This window comes from Crotalus tigris, unplaced genomic scaffold (assembly GCF_016545835.1).
Source record: "Crotalus tigris isolate CLP2741 ecotype Arizona unplaced genomic scaffold, ASM1654583v1 scf7180000019031.1477733, whole genome shotgun sequence".
Lineage (NCBI taxonomy): Eukaryota > Metazoa > Chordata > Lepidosauria > Squamata > Viperidae > Crotalus > Crotalus tigris.
The window spans coordinates 1,239,466-1,256,859 of record NW_024097335.1 but is presented as its reverse complement, the minus strand read 5'-3'; the positions used below and the strand labels follow the sequence as shown (position 1 = coordinate 1,256,859).

The 17,394-nt window shown below is 42.5% G+C and overlaps 1 protein-coding gene across 1 annotated transcript in view; it reads left to right on the top strand.

The window, feature by feature from the left end:
- NAA16 (N-alpha-acetyltransferase 16, NatA auxiliary subunit) overlaps positions 1-8,822 on the top strand; it is a 44,641-nt gene extending 35,819 nt beyond the window's left edge. The window contains exons 16-20 of the mRNA XM_039358578.1: positions 1,839-1,947; positions 2,901-2,999; positions 3,140-3,283; positions 4,294-4,391; positions 7,893-8,822. Of these exons, the coding sequence (XP_039214512.1) occupies positions 1,839-1,947; positions 2,901-2,999; positions 3,140-3,283; positions 4,294-4,391; positions 7,893-8,093 (651 nt within the window). The 3' untranslated portion in view covers positions 8,094-8,822. The remainder of the gene's footprint in view (positions 1-1,838; positions 1,948-2,900; positions 3,000-3,139; positions 3,284-4,293; positions 4,392-7,892) is intronic.
- The last annotated feature ends 8,572 nt before the right edge of the window (positions 8,823-17,394 follow it).

Below are 17,394 nucleotides of genomic sequence, written 5' to 3'. Positions count from 1 at the left end.
GACGAAGTCTCATTTGTCATCTTCAGGCTGGTGCTTTTGGCTTCGTGCTTCTAGGAGCACAATGTGACCATTGCTCCTAGAAGCACGAAGCCGAAAGCACCAGCCTGAAGATGACGAATGAGACTTCGTCGAAACGTCAACAAAACACTTCCAATTTTACATGGGAGAAAACCCGAATAACCAAAGACCTACATACAAACACCCGCGAAAACCTCAGAATATGAATATATATATATATATATATGCTAAAAACCTATTGATGAATGTAATAAATATGTTTTTACTTAGCGGTAATAATAAAAATGACCAGCTTAAATATGAGATAGTAGATATTAAGAGAAAAAGAGAGGAAGTATGAAATGTTGAAATAAGAGAAATTTTGCTTACTACATTTAAGATATTTGGAAATTACCAGAAAATAAAAATGTTACATTGTATTGTTAATTAGTTGGTGTAAAATGGTGAGAATTCAAATAGATAAGACGTGTATCCTGAAGATTAGATCTTGGGATGAGTTGTGATAAAGGGAATTGGGGTTATTTAAAACTTGGAAATTATAAATATTAAACGTTAAATCTAAATATTAACGGGAAACTAAAAATTGGGAGAAACTAACCAGGACATTGATTGTCTAAAAAGATTGAATGTTAAAACAACCAGGATGTGTATAAACTAAAAATTATTGATCAGTGTAAGAAAGTTATTTTTATTTCACCGATATAATAAGAATTGCATTAGTTTAAATATGTGACAGTAAATACCAAGGGGAAAAGAGAGGAAATATTGAATGTAATAATTTGAGATCTGTAGTAAAGATATTTGTATGTCATTGAATTATTGATCAACTCAGCCGCCACGTTGCTTTTTCAAATATTTAAATGTAAAACTAGAAAATCAATAAAAATTTTCTTAAAAAAGAAAGAAGAAAAAATTGGCTTACGGCTGTTTTTCACATTTACAACTGTTCCGACATCCTCACGGTCACGTGATCAAAATGCTTGGCAACTGACATGTACTAGTGACGGTTGCAGTGTCCTGGGGTCATGTGATCCCCTTTGGCGACCTTTTGATAGGCAAAGTCCATGGGGGAAGTCCGTTTCACTTAACAACTGTGTTACAACTGCAGTGATTCATTTAACAACTGTGGCAAGGACTCTTCCAGTTGGGAGAAATTGTGTCTTAACCAATTCCTACAACTTGGATGATGGTTGTTACTTTTAGTCACTAGACAACAGCCGGGGCAAGTAAGACTACCTTTGCTACTAGAGTTACAGGTATTTGAGCCCAGACTGTCCGTTGCTAAGTGAGACATTTTTCAGGTGAGTTTTGCCCCATTTTACAACCGTCGTTGTTAAGCAAATCATTGCAGTGGTTAAGTTAGTTACATGGTTGTTGTGAATCCAGCTTCCCCCATTGACTGTGCCTGTCAGAACATCGCAAAAGAGGATCACGTGATCCCGGGCTGCTGCAACAGTCATAAGTACATGCCAGTTGCCAAGCGTCTGAATTTTCATCATGTGACCATGGGGATGCCAAAACGGTCGTTAAGTATGAAAAATGGTCGTAAGTCGCTTTGTAACTTTGAACATCACTAAATGAACTGTTGTAAGACGAGGACTTCCTGTAGATTAGAACCAAGAAGTCAAGCTGTCTTCTGAAGCGATGGAGCACCTCAACCTGTCTCTCCTCTTTGATCTCAGCATCACTACTCAAATATTACGATGAAGGGGGGGGGAAAGACCAATGACTCTGGCACCAAGTTACAACAAGCTTACTCTTTCACCTTCTTTTCATGTACTCTCCCTTGTAACCTACTCAGATCTCTTTTGTTGAGACAGGTGGAAAATCCGCTGGAGGAGGCCATTAAGTTCCTTATCCCTCTGAAGAGTCTTGTGGCAGATAACATAGATACCCACCTACTAGCCTTTGAAATCTACTTCAGGAAAGGTAAAAACCCACGCAGTTGTAACATGCACGAATAAGCCGGTGGTTTTGTAAGGCTTGCATATGTACTGTACCCTCTGCCAATTTTACATTCTAATCAACGTGTATTGAATTTGCTTAGCATCTAAAATTATCTGTACAGAACACAGGGAGAAGTTATGGATTAGTTTAATTAAATCTATTTTAGGTAGCGCTGCAATAGTCAGATATATTTCATCTCCTGCATAAATGTGTTAATCTTGAAGAAAGATGCTTGGCTATCATATAATGTACAGTATTTCTCTAATCTATCTAATTTATATAGTCCAGTTCAACAAGCAGGTCTCTGTTAATAATATTTTCAAAGATGATAGATGGATGGATGGATGGATGGATGGATGGAGGATAGATATAGATATAGATATAGATATAGATATGATAGAAATAGAGATAAAGAGAGAAATACAAATGACATAGATAGACCAGAAAGACAGACATAGATATTGATGGATGGATGGATGGATGGATGGATGGATGGATGGGTGGGTGGGTGGGTGGGTGGGTGGGTAGGTAGTAGATAGATAGATAGATAGATAGATAGATAGATAGATAGATAGATAGATAGATATAGAAACAGATATGATAGAAATAGAGATAAAGAGAGACAGGCAGATGACAGAAAGATAGACAGAGATAGATAGGTAGATAGATAGATAGATAGATAGATAGATAGATAGATAGATAGATAGATAGATAGATAGATAGATAGATAGATAGATATGATAGCGATAGATAGACAGACAATACATTTGTTTAAAGGATTCTTTATGTAATTTATATAGTCCAGTTCAACAAGCAGGCCTCCTCCACTTCTTATATTTGTATTTATATTTATACACACACACACACATATATAAGCCTTTTCCCATGGGGCCTTATTTAAATAATAAAACTGCATATATTTTTTTTCAATCCAGGAAAGTTTCTGCTAATGTTGCAGTCTGTTAAAAGAGCTTTTGCTATTGATGACAGCCACCCCTGGCTCCACGAATGTCTGATTAAATTTTCCAAGTGCGGTGAGTATGAAATGAAATCAGCCGCTTGCTTTGGGGTAAAATTCTGCTGAGTTTGCTAAAGAAAAAAAAAAAAACAGCAGCAAATATCTTTGTTTTGCATCCTGACTCGAGGTCGTAACCCGTCTTCTTTATATTCTTAGTGTCAAACCACAGTAACTTGCCAGATATCGTGAACAAAGTTCTCACCCAAGAAATGGAGAAGATTTTTACTAGCAAAGATTTGGAAAGTTTTAACGAAGAATTTCTCAAACGTAACTCTACCTCTATACGGCACCTGCTCTCAGGTGCGTATGGACCGGTGTGTTTAAACCCTGATACGCTGATAAACCTACATTTCACTGCAGGAATAAACTTATGTGCAACAGAACAGGGACTAACACAATCCGGCATGCTCAATTCTTACGGCAAAATTTTGCAAATTCATTACCGTTTTCTCCTCCAGCAGTCCTCGTCTTAACAATGGAGCCCAACTTTTATTAAGGGGGACATTTGTTAAGTGAATTTTGTCCCATTTTACAACTTTTCCTGCCGCGTGTGTTAAGCGAATCACTGCCGTTGTTAAGTCAGTAAGCCAGTGGTTAAGTGAATCTGGCTTCCCCCGTTGACTTTGCACAAAAGGGGATCACGTGACACACACACACACCCCCGGATACTGCAACTGTCATAAGTACATGCCAGTTGCTGAGCATTTGGATTTTGATCACGTGATCGTGAGGACAGCCGTAAGAGTGAAAAAACGGTCATAAGTCCCTCTTTTTCAGTGCCGTTGTAACTTTGAACCGTCACTAAACAAATCGTCACAGTTCAGGACAACCTGTATTATAAAGCATAGGGTCACAAGCCTAGATTGAGCGATAAATAAGCCAGGTTATCTTTTGATTTAATTTCCATGACTTCTGATGAATACGCAGACTTAACTTTGTCTTCTCATGCAGAGAGAGGAAGAAGGAAAAATACATTTCTGTATTTGTGTTGTTGTGACTGCCTTTTAATTTCATTGTCTCGGTGTTTGGTCAGCGGGAAGATCTTTTTCCACGTAATAAACATCTCTGATGTTCGTCTCTCAGAACAGGGATAACAGCATCCGGCAAATAAATAAATATATTCTCCTAATGCAATAATAGATTGAATGTCTTCCTTTTTTTTTTAATCTTAAGATACTTCTCTACGTAATTGTTTCGAATGGATTAATATAAATTATAGTGGGCCGCAGCAGCTAAAAGCCTGGGTTTTTCTTTAGATAAAACCAACATCCTTTGCTTTTAATAAGCTGCTTTTTTCCCCCCTCGTGCAGGTGCCAAAATGATGTATTTCCTGGATAATTCAAGGCAAGAGAAAGCAATTGCCATTGCTACCCGACTTGACGAAATGACGAGAGACAGAAACGTGAAGGTAAATATAACGAGTTTAGGATCCCAAATAACAGATCCTTTAAATACATATTTCGTTATTACTTGAAGGAATGGCCTATCACAGTGATGGCGAACCTTTTAGAGACCGAGGGCCCAAACTGCAACCGAAAACCCACTTATTTATCGCAAAGTGCCAGGGCCACATCACCATTGTGGTGCCTTCGGGGGGGGGCAAGGAGACGCCTCTGATTGCCGCCTCTGGCACACAAAAACCGGGAGGGGCGCAAAAATGGGGCACCGTGCGGCAAAGCGCAAAAATGGCCACCGCAGCGCCACGGGATGCAGATACAAGGTGCTGCACCATGCAAGAATGGGGCAGGGCTAGTGAGTATCACGCAGGCATTAGCCCTGCCTCATTTGCAGCGTGTGCATACTCCCGGCCCTGTGCGCGCACGCGTGCATGTAAAATGCTTCCCCTTCCCTTTTCTTCCAGTCCGCCAATTGACAATAGTTGGTGACCTCTGCTCTACCATTTCTACTCGAGTTTGCTAGTTGGCCGCTTTGCCTCCTTTGTGCTAGGCAGGGCTCCTGCTCCGGGTGGCGGTGGTGGCCTGATGGACTTGCTGCTGGCGGCAGTGGCACGCGTGCCAACAGAGAGGGCTCTGAGTGCCGCCTCTGACACGCGTGCCATAGGTTTGCCACCACTGGCCTATCAGGTGCCAGGGTGGAGCTGTTCTGTCCCAGCCAACGTGAGTCCTTGTTACGCTCACAAGGAGAAACCCTTCTTCCAACAAGCAGGCTGGAAATGCAGGAAAAAATCAATCACCTTTTATTATTCACAGACCTGAGTCAATGTCCAAGGCAAACAAACACAGTTCACAGAAACTCCATCCTCAACACGAATGGTCGCCTTCGGCCACCAGCACCTCCCACCCCTTCCCTTTTATTATGCAGCCAAGGCGTGGCTTCCTAATGCCCTCTCCTTTGCCTTTGGAGCCGCCCCATTGCATTCCTCTGTCCTACTCGCTTCTCTTGCCGGCACATTCATGCATCTGGGATTTGTCCCAGCTGTTCTTCATCACTGTCCAACTCAGACTCTCAGCATAGCTGTGTCTCAGCCTGCGTGCGAGTAGAGGGGCCAGGCTCCTCATCCGACTGTAAGTCTTGGAGCTTGTCAGAGCCTTCCTCTGATGTCACTTTGGGCCCCTCCTCTGATTCCCCAGACTCAGCTGCCGTGTCCACTGGCTGGCGAGGAATCACAACGGGAGCTTCCGAGTCCAGAATAATTTTAAACGTGAAAAATAAATGTTGAGCATCAAGGAAATCAGGAGATTCAGGCAGCTCAAATGGGCATAAAGATTTATTGCAAGCTTCAGCTCTCTACAAGAATCTGAGCTACTAACGGTCAGGGGAAATTAGCGGGAAATAAGTAAGGCATTCAAGGTGGCCTGGACTGAGATCGCTTGCGGGCGTGCAGGGACTCGTGACTGATGATGCCTTTGACCCCTCCCTCGGGCTCAGCCTGGTCATCTCCTCTGCAGGTGGTCCTTGGTTTACGACCTCAACCGAGCTCATTTCTGTCACTAAGCGAGACATTTGTTAAATGAGTTTTGCACCATTTGCCACAATTGTTAAGTGAATCACTGCTGGGTGCAGTTACCAAGTCAGCACAACAAGGTTGTTAAGCGAATCTTGTTCCCCCACTGACTTTCCTCGTCAGAATTTCGCAAAGGGAGATCATCTGACCTGGGGACCCTGCACCCGTCATAAATAGGAGTCAGTTGTCAAGCATCTGAATTTTGATTGGGACTGTGGGGATGCCTCAACGGTCGTAAGTGTGAAACATGATCATAAGTCACTTTTTTTCTTTTTTTTTAAAAAAAAATATTTTATTAGTTTTCCAGTTTTACATTTGTGTGTTTGGAAGGCAATGCGGTGATTGGGTTAAACAATAGTTCAATAACAAAACCTTTGGTAGGTATCTCAGATTGCATCATCAAATGTTTCCCTTAACATTTGCTAATTCATATTTAAGCTAGTAAACTTCTAATTATACCAAACTCAGTGAAAACTTCATTATCGCATTTATAAATACATTTTTTTTCGCTTATACATAGCTTAATAAATCTCGATAAAACAATCCATATTGTTATTAAGTTTTACCTAATTTTTAATTACAGTATTCAAATTTAACCTTTAATATCCATAGTATATAACTTTCAGGTAGCCCAAATTTCCTTTATCTCACTTTATAAAAATTCTAATGTCTAATGCACATATTAGTTACTTAAATATAATCTTATTCTATTTCATAAACATTTTCTATTCTCACCCTAATACATCGCCACCTTAATAATAGAATATCCCTTATTAGTTCAAATTTATCATCTATACCAGTGGTTCTCAACCTGTGGGTCGGGACCCCATTTGGGGTCGAACGACCATTTCACGGGGGTCGCCAAACAACGCAGTCCGCCATTTTTCCCCCCTTTTCCTTAGCTGTGCTACTCCCTTTTCTTCTATTGGCTTTTGAAAGCCAATAGAATAGACTCTCTTGAATAGAGTCTAATTCTGTTGGCTTTCCAAAGCCAATAGGAATTGTCCAGGCTGTCTCTGCCCTGCTGAGCCTGCCAAAAGTCCCATTCTGCAAACGGTGCTGCACCAGTTGAGTAGTCCTTGACTTACGACCGGTTGAGTAGTCCTCGACTTATGACCGGTTGGGGGTTATGGCATTAAAAAGGTTGAGAACCACTGATCTATATTATCTGGGCTAGTCAATAATTCAGACCTATTTCCTAATAATTAGTTTACATTTCCCTTATAAATCTAAATCCTCAGTGTTAGACAGACTAATCCAGTGTTGGCAAACCTGTGGCACGGGTACCAGAGGCGGCACTTGGAGCCCTCTCTGTGGGCACGGGCGCCGTCGCCCCAGTCCTAGGCCTTCAGCTGGGTTTTATAAAACCTTTTCGCTTTAGGCCTCCGTCACCATGTGCAAAAAAAAAGGTTCAATCAATCAGTCAATATCAACTTCTTGTGGGGAAAAAAAAGATCTTGCAAAGTTGGAATTAATTGATTGAAGTTTTTAGTCCCACCCAGTCTGCTGTTACCACCATAGCCACGCCCACCCAATGGGCCACACCCACCCAATGGGCCACACCCACCCAGCACCCGACGATGCATAAGTGGGTTTTGGGTTGCAGTTTGGGCACTCGGTCTCTAAAAGGTTCGCCATCACTGGACTAATCCCTTATTTTTTACTATTTTCCAACTATTTTAAATCTGGTAATCAAATTTCCCTTTGTCTCAAAATCTCCCTTTAGCCCATTAGCTGACAGTTTAAAGTCCTCTCTAGTAAACCAAAAAGCCTTAAATTTTCAACCTAATTGTAGCTTTTTTTCTTCTCCAAGTCACTTTTTTCAATGCCGTCCTAACTTCAAACGGTCACTAAATTAACTCTTGTAAGTCGAGGACTGCCTGCATGAAATCTGACGAGCAATCCGGCTTTTGACATATCTGCTTGTGTTGTTGTTACCTGCAGACTTTAACAACGGTCTTGGATTTCTTGCGTGACGGCACCTTTGGAGACTGTCACAGCCAGGGCGAGGCGTATCGGACAGCGTGCCACAAACTGTTCCCGTTAGCGACGGCCTTTATGTCCCCCGCCAGCGAAGAGGACGGTTGCTTTGCCCCCGTGAATCGTATGGCCATCAATCACGAAGGGCTAACCAATGAGATTTGAGAACGGAAGGCGGGACTCGCTCCTGACAGTCCAGGGATCTTCCGGGATCTTTCGACGGGATCGCATCGGAACTGCTCAGATCTCCAACTCGGGAAACTGGGGGCAAATCTACTGTGCCGTAAACTCCTTTTTTTTCCCCTCGGCAAGAGCTGCCAATGTTGATGTACACAACCCTTTTGGTTTAATACTGGTCATGTTTATACTTGTACAGCTATAAATCTTTCTATTCTGAATCCTAGGCCGATAAATTCCACTGCCTATACCAGGGGTAGGCAACTTTGGCTCTTTTATGGCTCGTGGACTTCAACTCCCAGAATTCCTGAGCCAGCATGGCTCAGCTTGGAAACCTCTCCCTTTCCCCTCAGCATGGCTGGCTGAGGAATTCTGGGAGTTGAAGTCCATCAGTCATAAAAGAGCCAAGGTTGCCTACCCCTGGCCTCTACCAATAAATACAATCGCCTCTTTCAAGGAAGATGTCCATAAGGGGAGAAGCAGTGGCCGCCATCTTGGCTTCGTCCCCGTCCCTGGAGAGTCCTGCATGTGAATGTTAAAGAAACCAGGATAAATATATCCTCAGACATGTTTTTCATCGGTTTTAGGTTTTTGTGGGTTCCTTGGTGCTCGCTGAGCTTGGTTGTTCTCTTGCAGATGTTGCGTTGCCCGACTAAATGTCTATGGAGGTTCTCCGTCATCTAGGTCACGCTGGTCCCAAAGGTGCTTTTTCAGAAGGCAACTGGACTTTTATCTTTGAAGACGTTTCTCTTCTCACCCAAGAAGCTTCTTCGGCTCTGACCAGATGGTGGGGAGTGGAAAGATTTATACTCCTTGCAGACAGCTGGTCATTTGCCTTCTTTTAGAGGGTCCTTGAGGCCACCTGGAGGTTTACCTGTGTCCTCATGGGACTTTCTTATTATTCTTTGAAAACATTACCCTTCTCATCCCAGAAGCTTCTTCAGCTCTGACTGGATGGTGGGGAATGGAAAGATTTATACTCCTTGCAGACAGCTGGTCATTTGCTTTCTTTTAGAGGGTCCTTGAGGCCACCTGAAGGTTTACCTGTGTCCTCAGGGTCACCTGAGTGGTGCAAATGGGTGTGGAGCCTTCCTGGAACTGATGAAAGGACCGTGTTGTAGGTCGGAGATGGGTGGTGTCATATCCCTCTCCCTCTGTTGAGGGAGGGCTGTTCAGTTTTGACATAGATGGGAGGTTCTTCCTCCATGTCTGGAAAAACAGCCAGATCTTCAAGGTTTTCCCAAAAGTGAGCAGAGTTGAGAACTTCTGCAAGGTGTTCCACAGAGAAGATGTGGCCTCAACGACTCTCTAAAAGAAGGCAAATGACCAGCTGTCTGCAAGAAGCTGAAGAAGCTTCTTGGATGAGAAGCGAAATGTCTTCAAAACAGCAACAACAAGGAAGTCCAAATTGCCTCTCGAAAAAGCACCTTTGGGATACATTGACCAACTAGGTAACAAACAGACGGCAAACCCCGCCCCCTTCTAGCATTGATGACGTTACCTAGTTGGGTCATGAAACGTCTGCAAGAAAACTACCAAGCTCAAGAGGACACCAAGGACCCCTCATTTGAACCCTCAGCTGCAAATATTCTTTTCCACTTCTTTCAAAGCATGGATCCTAGATGATGTGCATCTGGGCATAGTTTTGTCAGTTTCCTAGCGTTGTATGGAAATTCTGATTGAACTGGAAAGGTGCATTTGATTTTTTAAAATTGGAGAATGTGTTTGTTTTTTTTAAACGGTAAATTATTTTGGTTCACGATTCCTTTCAGTGATTCGTTGAACACTGACCGCCATTAAGTTGCCATTATTGGAATTAATAAGAGCCTTTGTTATTAATTAGGGAGTTGTAAAACATTTCACTTCCAACGCAGAATGCGGCCCCAATAATAACAGGGAGCTCCCTTAAAATGTTCGAGAAATGAATCGAAAACCCACAGTCGCAAAAATATTGTGGTATCACATGCTGCAAAGCTATTAACGTTCAGAGGTTTTTTTTTTTTAAAAGCACAACTTAGTCCAACTATAAATCGCATTGCCTCTTTTTTCCCCATTTTATTTTTTTATATGTTACTGTTACAGGCATTTTGCATATAACCTATCGACGTTTTGATTCAGTTTTAAATTTTTGTGTTTTTTTCTCCCCTTTTAGGAGATAAAGAACGATTCCTGAAAATGTAAAAGGGAATTCACTGTGGCTTGTATAAAAAAAAAAAAAAATAGTTTAAAAAAAAATAAACAATGGAACCAGTTTGCTTTCATTCCCCCCCCCCCAGTAATGTAAATATTTAAGATGACTGAGGTCCTATGCAAAATTTAAAAAAAGGGGGAAGTTTTACCAAGATGTCATTCAGACAATCTCCTTTGTCATTTACTTAGGATCAATAGTTGAATGAAAAACTTACCTGTAAAAAGTCAACAATGTAATGCTGTAATAAATTATTTTATACACTTGGTGCTGGCTATTGTGTGTTTTAATATCAACTGAACACAGGATGGATAAATATTTTCAAGTCTACAACTATATTAGAGTGAAAGGACTCGGCATAACAATCACCAATGTACTCTGCCTTTTCTGTAAAGGTGTACCAGGCAGTCCTCGACTTACGACTGTAATTGAACCCAACATTTTTGTTGCTAAGTAAGACAGTTGTTAAGTGAGTCGTGATCCATTTTACGACCTTTTTCCCCATTGTTGTTAAGTGAACCTGGCTTCCCCTGTTGACTTTGCTTGTCAGAAAGCCACAAAAGGGGATCCACTGCAACCGTCTTAAGTACATGCCAGTTGCCAAGCGTTTGAATTTTGATCATGTGACCATGGTGCTGCAAAGGTCGTAAGTGTGAAAAACTGTCATAGGTCACTTCTTTCAGTGGCCTTGTAACTTTGAACAGTCACTAAATTAACTGTTGCAAATTGAGGACTAGCTGTGATCATATTGTATTGGTGCCCAGTATTACCTGCTTAATGACGGGAGTTTTAATTTTGCGGAAGTCACATGCACGAGACGATGTCTTTTATCCCATGTAGATAACATCAAAGGTTTTTCTCCTGGAACAGATGGCGGATTAGATATTGTGTCAATCAGATCTTTACAAGGCATGAACTAGCATGAGGGAAGTTGGGATATAAACAATATTTTTTTAAAAAAAAAAGCTTGAAAACAAATTACACAATTTGTTTAAAAAACATTTTAAAAAACTATAAAATAAGCAACCTAAATCTACAGGGAGCGTTAAAAATATTAAATATTTTTAAATATTAAAACACACACATCCAAAAACTTAATTCAAAATCTTTTAATATTTATCAAATCTGTATGCCGGCCATCTCGCCGAAGAAAACTGTAGGCGACTTACAGACATTAAATAAAACGCCGTATAAAACGTTAAAATGATAGATAAGGATTTAAAATTTAATTAATTGCTTGATATTAATTAAAATAAAACTCAGCAGAATGGAAAGGGAGGATGTTCTCCATTAGCCACTTCCATTGAGGCATACAGATAGATGAGAGAGAGAGAGAGAGAGATACTAGATACTAGATAGACACTAGATCAGCAGTTCTCAACCTATGGGTCGCGACCCCATTTGGGGTCGAACGACCATTTTACGGGGGTCGCCAAACAACGTGATCCGCCATTTTCCCACCTCGGGGCGCCTCCGCACATGCGCGCCGTGCATGGGGGCGCCGCCGCGCATGGCACCGCCACGCTTGGGGGTGCGTCCGTGTGACGGGGGTCGCCACACAAACGTTGAGAAACGCTGCACTAGATAGATAGAAAAATAGATAGATACTAGATAGACACCATATGATAGATAGATAGATAGATAGATAGATAGATAGATAGATAGATGATAGATAGATATACTAGATAGACACCAGATAGATAGATATACTAGATAGACACCAGATAGATAGATATACTAGATAGACACCAGATAGATAGATATATAGATATAGAAAAATAGATAGATACTAGATAGACACCAGATAGATAGATAGATATAGACAGATATAGAAAAATAGATAGATACTAGATAGACACCAGATAGATAGATAGACAGACAGACAGATAGATGATAGGTAGATAGATTGATAGATGATAGATACAGATACATAAGATGCATATAGATGATGATAGATGATAGGTAGATAAATAGATAGATGGATGATAGATAGATATGGAGTTTTTAAAGTATTTTTTCGTGCTAATTTTCTGTAATTTTTTGTTCTAAATTTTTTTAGTTGTTTTTTTATATATATAATTTTTATCCAACCTTCCTTACCGTAGTAGTCTATTTACCAGAATAAAGATTTGGTGGATAATTAATGCCTCACCTCCACTTGGATATTTAAAGGTGGCGCACTCATAATAGAAGACCTTTTAAACGTCAGATATGCCTCAAAACTAGGAAGGAGGGAATAGTCCAGGGTTGAAATATAAGGAACCCCGAAGGTTATAAAGTGGCAGCAGGGAAAGCCCAGATATTATGTCCACCTTTATTTCTCCACTAGAGGGAACATAGCTTCTTCGGTAGGAAAATATCTCCCAACAACTAACAAATATAATTTGTAATCCTCAAAATGACTATATGGTGGGGGAAAAAAATAGCAAAATAACCACTGTTCTACCTCCATCTTCAGTAACGTACTTTTGAGATCGTTCTACTAACCACGTGGACATACTGTTCTGGGTGGAAAAAAAGTAGAATGGGACCCCTTACATGAAGTTCAAGGTGAAAAGAATAAAAAGCTAGAAAGTTACGTGGTAGATGAACCTCTGTGTGAAAATTATGAACTTGGACATGAAAAAACAGAAAGGTAAACAAAAAGTCCACCTTACTTAAGTTCTCGGAAAGAACATACAATCTAGAATCATTGGGCTGGACATCTTCTAAGGCAGGGGAAAGGAAGGGAGGAGGAGGAAGAGGGGAGGGAAAGGGGAAAGGAAGAGGGAGGAGGGAAGGGAAGAAGGAAAAGAAAGTGAAAGGAAGAGGGAGAGGAAGGAGAAGGGGAAAGGGAAAGGAAGAGGGAGGAAATGAAAAGGGATGGGAAAGAGAAAGAGAAAGGGAAAAGGAAAGGAAGGGAAAAGGGAAAGACAGAGGGAAGAGAAGGAGAAGGGGAAAGGAAGAGGGAAGGGAAGAGAAGAGAAGGAAGGGGAAAGGAAGAGGGAGGAGAAGGGAAAGGGAAGGGAAAGAGAAAGGGAAAAGGAAAGGAAGGAGAAAGGGAAAGAAAGAAAGAAGGGGAAGGGAAAGGAAGAGGGAAGGGAAGAGGGAAAGGAAGAGAGAAAGGAAGCAGAAGGGGAAATGACAGAAAGAGAAAGGAAGAAGAAAGGGAAAGGAAGGAAAAAGGGAAAGAAAGGAGGGAAAGGGAAGGGAAAGAAGGAGAAAGGGAAAGGAAGCAGAAGGGGAAACAAAGACGGAAAGGGAAAGAAAGGGGGAAGGGGAAAGGTAGAGGGAAGTGAAGGAGAAAGGGAGGAGGGGAGGGAAGAAGGAAAAGAAAGTGAAAGGAAGAGGGAGATGAAGGAGAAGGGGAAAGGAGGGAATGAAAAGGGAAAAGGAAAGGAAGGAGAAAGGGAAAGGAAGGAGGAGGGGAAGGGAAAGGAAGGGAAAGAAAGAGCGGAAGGGAAAGGAAGCAGAAGGAGAAAGGAACAGGAAAGGGAAGAAGAAAGGCAAGAAGGAAGTGGAAGAGGGAAGAGAAACCACAGACGGCACCAATCCCGGTCTTCAACGCTTCCCGCACCTTGTCAAACGGGGACCAGGCCCGCTCACCAGGCGCTCCCCCTCCCAACCAGTCCAGCCAGGCGCTCCTTCTGTCGGTGTGGGAAGTTTGCACTGACAGCTCCTCACAAGACTTCCTGCCTTTTCTCCTCACTTTTCCTTTTCCTTCTCTTTTTTTAACTCTCTGAAAAACTAGGGAGGATCCTTTTCCAAAAGGCGCCTCGTGCTCTCTCTCTCTCCCCCCCCCTTCCACCTGGGGCTGAGAGATCCCGTGCAGGATGGGACGTTCTGCAGCCTGCGGCCTGCCTCCCAAAGCCATTCCCGCAGGCCCTGATACCCAGATAAGGGGGAAGCCAATGTAATCACAGGGGGAGCTTTATCCAACTCCAAGGACTGATGCATCACCCTTTCACTGGGTCGGGAGGAATTTGCACAAACGTTGCCTTGTCTTTTGTTTACCTCAGCTTTCTCCCCACCTATCTGCTCAGGGCCAGGGAGCTGTTACGTTTTTTGACAATAGGGGAGGGGACAGGAAGAAATGCTTATTTACAACCTCTCCTTTTGTGCCAAAAGTGCATTTTCATGAGGCAACTGGACTTTCTTGTTTTTCTTTGAAGACGTTTTGCTTCTCATCTAAGAAGCTTCTTCAGCTCTGACTGGATGGTGGGGGAATGGAAGGATTCATATTCCTGTATCCCTATAGTTATAAATCCTTCCATTCCCTCACTATTGAGTATAGAGAAGAGCAACAAAGATGATCAGGGGACTGGAGGCTAAAACATATAAGGAATGGTGGCTGGAATTGGGTAGGTCTAGCTTAATGAAGAGAAGGATCAGGGGGGACAGGATAGCAGTCTTCCAATATTTCAGGGACTGCCCCAAAGAAGTGGGAGTCAAGCTATTCTCCAAAGCACCTGAAAGCAGGAGAAGAAGCAACGGATGGAAACTCATCCAGGAGAGAAGCAACCTAGAACTAAGGAGAAACTTCCTGACAGTGAGAACAATTAACCCGTGGAACAACCTGCCTCCAGAAGCGGTGAATGCTCCAACACTGGAAGTTTTTAAGAAGAGACTGGACAGCCATTTGTCTGAAATGGTACAGGGCCGTGGTGGCGAACCTATGGCACACGTGCCACAGGTGGCACACAGAACCCTCTCTGTGGGCACGCGCGCCGTCGCCCCAGTCCTGGACCTTCAGCTGGGTTTTATAAAATCTTTTCGCTTTAGGCCTCCATCGTTGTACGCAAAAAAAAAAAAGGTTCAATCAATCAATCAATGTCAACTTCTCGTGGGGAAAAAAAAAGATCTTGCAAAGTTGGAATTGATTGATTGAACTTTTTAGTCCCACCCAGTCTGCTGTTATCACCGCAGCCATGCCCAGCCAATGGGCCACAATTGGCCACGCCCATCCAAAGGACCATGCCCACCCAATGGGCCACGCCCACCCAATGGGCCACGCCCAGCCGGCACCCAACAATGCATAAGTGGGTTTTGGGTTGCAGTTTGGGCACGGTCTCTAAAAGGTTCGCCATCACTGGTATAGAGTTTCCTGCCTGAGAAGGGGGTTGGACTACATGACCTCCAAGGTCCCTTCCAACTTTATTATTATTATTATTACTATCCAGTCAGAGCTGAAGAAGCTTCATGGATGAGAAGTGAAACGTCTTCAAAGAAAAAACAACAACAAGACAGTCCAGTTGCCTCCTAAAAAAGCATCTTTGGGACAACCAGGACCTCGATGATGGAGAACCTCCATAGACATTAACCTCTCCTTTTCTGTCTGGGAGTCAAATATTTCTCTGTCATCGTGGTTGGCATTCCAGATGGGCCAAAAAATAAAATAAAGTCTCTCCCTTTCTTGGAAATTCAGGAGAAAGGAGAGTCTGACTTGCAGTTCTGGATGCAGTCGCTTTTTTTTTTTTTTTAACTTTTCTGGGTTTTTTTGGGGGGGGGGGAGAGAGGCTGATTACAGCTTTGCATCCGAACGGGAGCAAGAATGAAAATCCTGACTTTAAAACAAGACAGCCAAACAGGAGCCTGCAAACAGGAGCCTGCAGGGAAGGGAGGGAAGAAGAAGAAGAAGAAGAAGAAGAAGAAGAAGAAGAAGAAGAAGAAGAAGAAGAAGAAGAAGAAGAAGAGGAAGAGGAAGAGGAAGAGGAAGAGGAAGAGGAAGAGGAAGAGGAAGAGGAAGAGGAAGAGGAAGGAGGAGGAGGAGGAGGAGGAGGGGAGGAGGAGGAGAAAGAGAAGAAGGAGGAGGAGAAGGAGGAGAAGAAGAAGAAGGAGAAGGAGAAGGAGAAGAAGAAGAAGAAGAAGAAGAAGAAGAAGAGGGGGGGAGGAGGAGAAAGAGAAGGAGAAGGAGGAGGGGAGGAGGAGGAGGAGGAGGAGGAGGAGGAGAAGAAGGAGAAGGAGAAGGAGAAGGAGAAGAGAAGAAGGAGAAGAAGAAGAAGAAGAAGAAGAAGAAGAAGAAGAAGAAGAAGAAGAAGAAGAAGAAGAAGAAGAAGAAGAAGAACCTAGAAAATAAATTACTTTGGCAATAAATTACTAGTTGACCTTCCCCGCAATTACTCCATTAAATATAAATATTTTTTAAATATAAATATAAACTTTATTGTCACTGTATACACATACAACGAAATTTAGGTGACACTCAAAGACCAGGTCCCACACACATAATCCCCAAACACACTCCCACCCACCACAATTCCCCACCCCTAAAACTGCCCAAACATCCACCCAACAGACCAAGTAATACTGTCCAACAGTTCATTGATGGTGATTCTGGAGGTTCCACTTCAGTTGGGTTGCAAAGGCGGCGGCGGCGGGGGGGGGGGGCTATTGATAAAGTCAGATGCCTTTTTGGGGGGAGGTGTTGGCTAACAGTTGAGGATTTCACAAAAGAAACTCTTGTCTTTTTTTAGCCATTGGATTAGATAAAGAGACCCTTAAACAATACTTGGAGAGATTTCCTCATTCTTTGGTGGCTCCAAAACTGACTTTATCCGTTCTGATCAGAACTGGAGGTTGCAAAGCAAGAGGGACTCTGATCATGGACAGAGGCAAGATTATTATGTAGGGGGCTGCTAAGAGCAAATCCACGGGGAAAATCTTCATTAATTGAATGAAAAGAAGGACTAAAGGTGGCATGCAAGTAGTATTCCAATATCTAAGGCAGTGTTTCTCAACCTTGACCATTTTAAGGCATGTGGACTTCAACTCCCAGAATTCCACAGCCAGCAATGCTGGCTGTGGAATTCTGGGAGTTGAAGTCCACATGCCTTAAAATGGTCAAGGTTGAGAAACACTAACTAAGGCTTTGCTACAAAGAAGAGGAAGCGACTGGAGCAACGGGTGGAAACTAACCAAAGAGAGAAGCAACCGAGAACTAAGGAGAAATTTCCTGACAGTGAGGACAATTAACCAGCGGAACCACCTGCCTCCAGAAGTTGTGGGTGCTCCAACACTGGAAGTTTTCAAGAAGAGATTGGACAGCTATTTTGTCTGAAATGCGATAGGGTTTCCTGCCTGAGCAGGGGGCTGGACTAGATGACCTCCAAGGTCCCTTCCCAC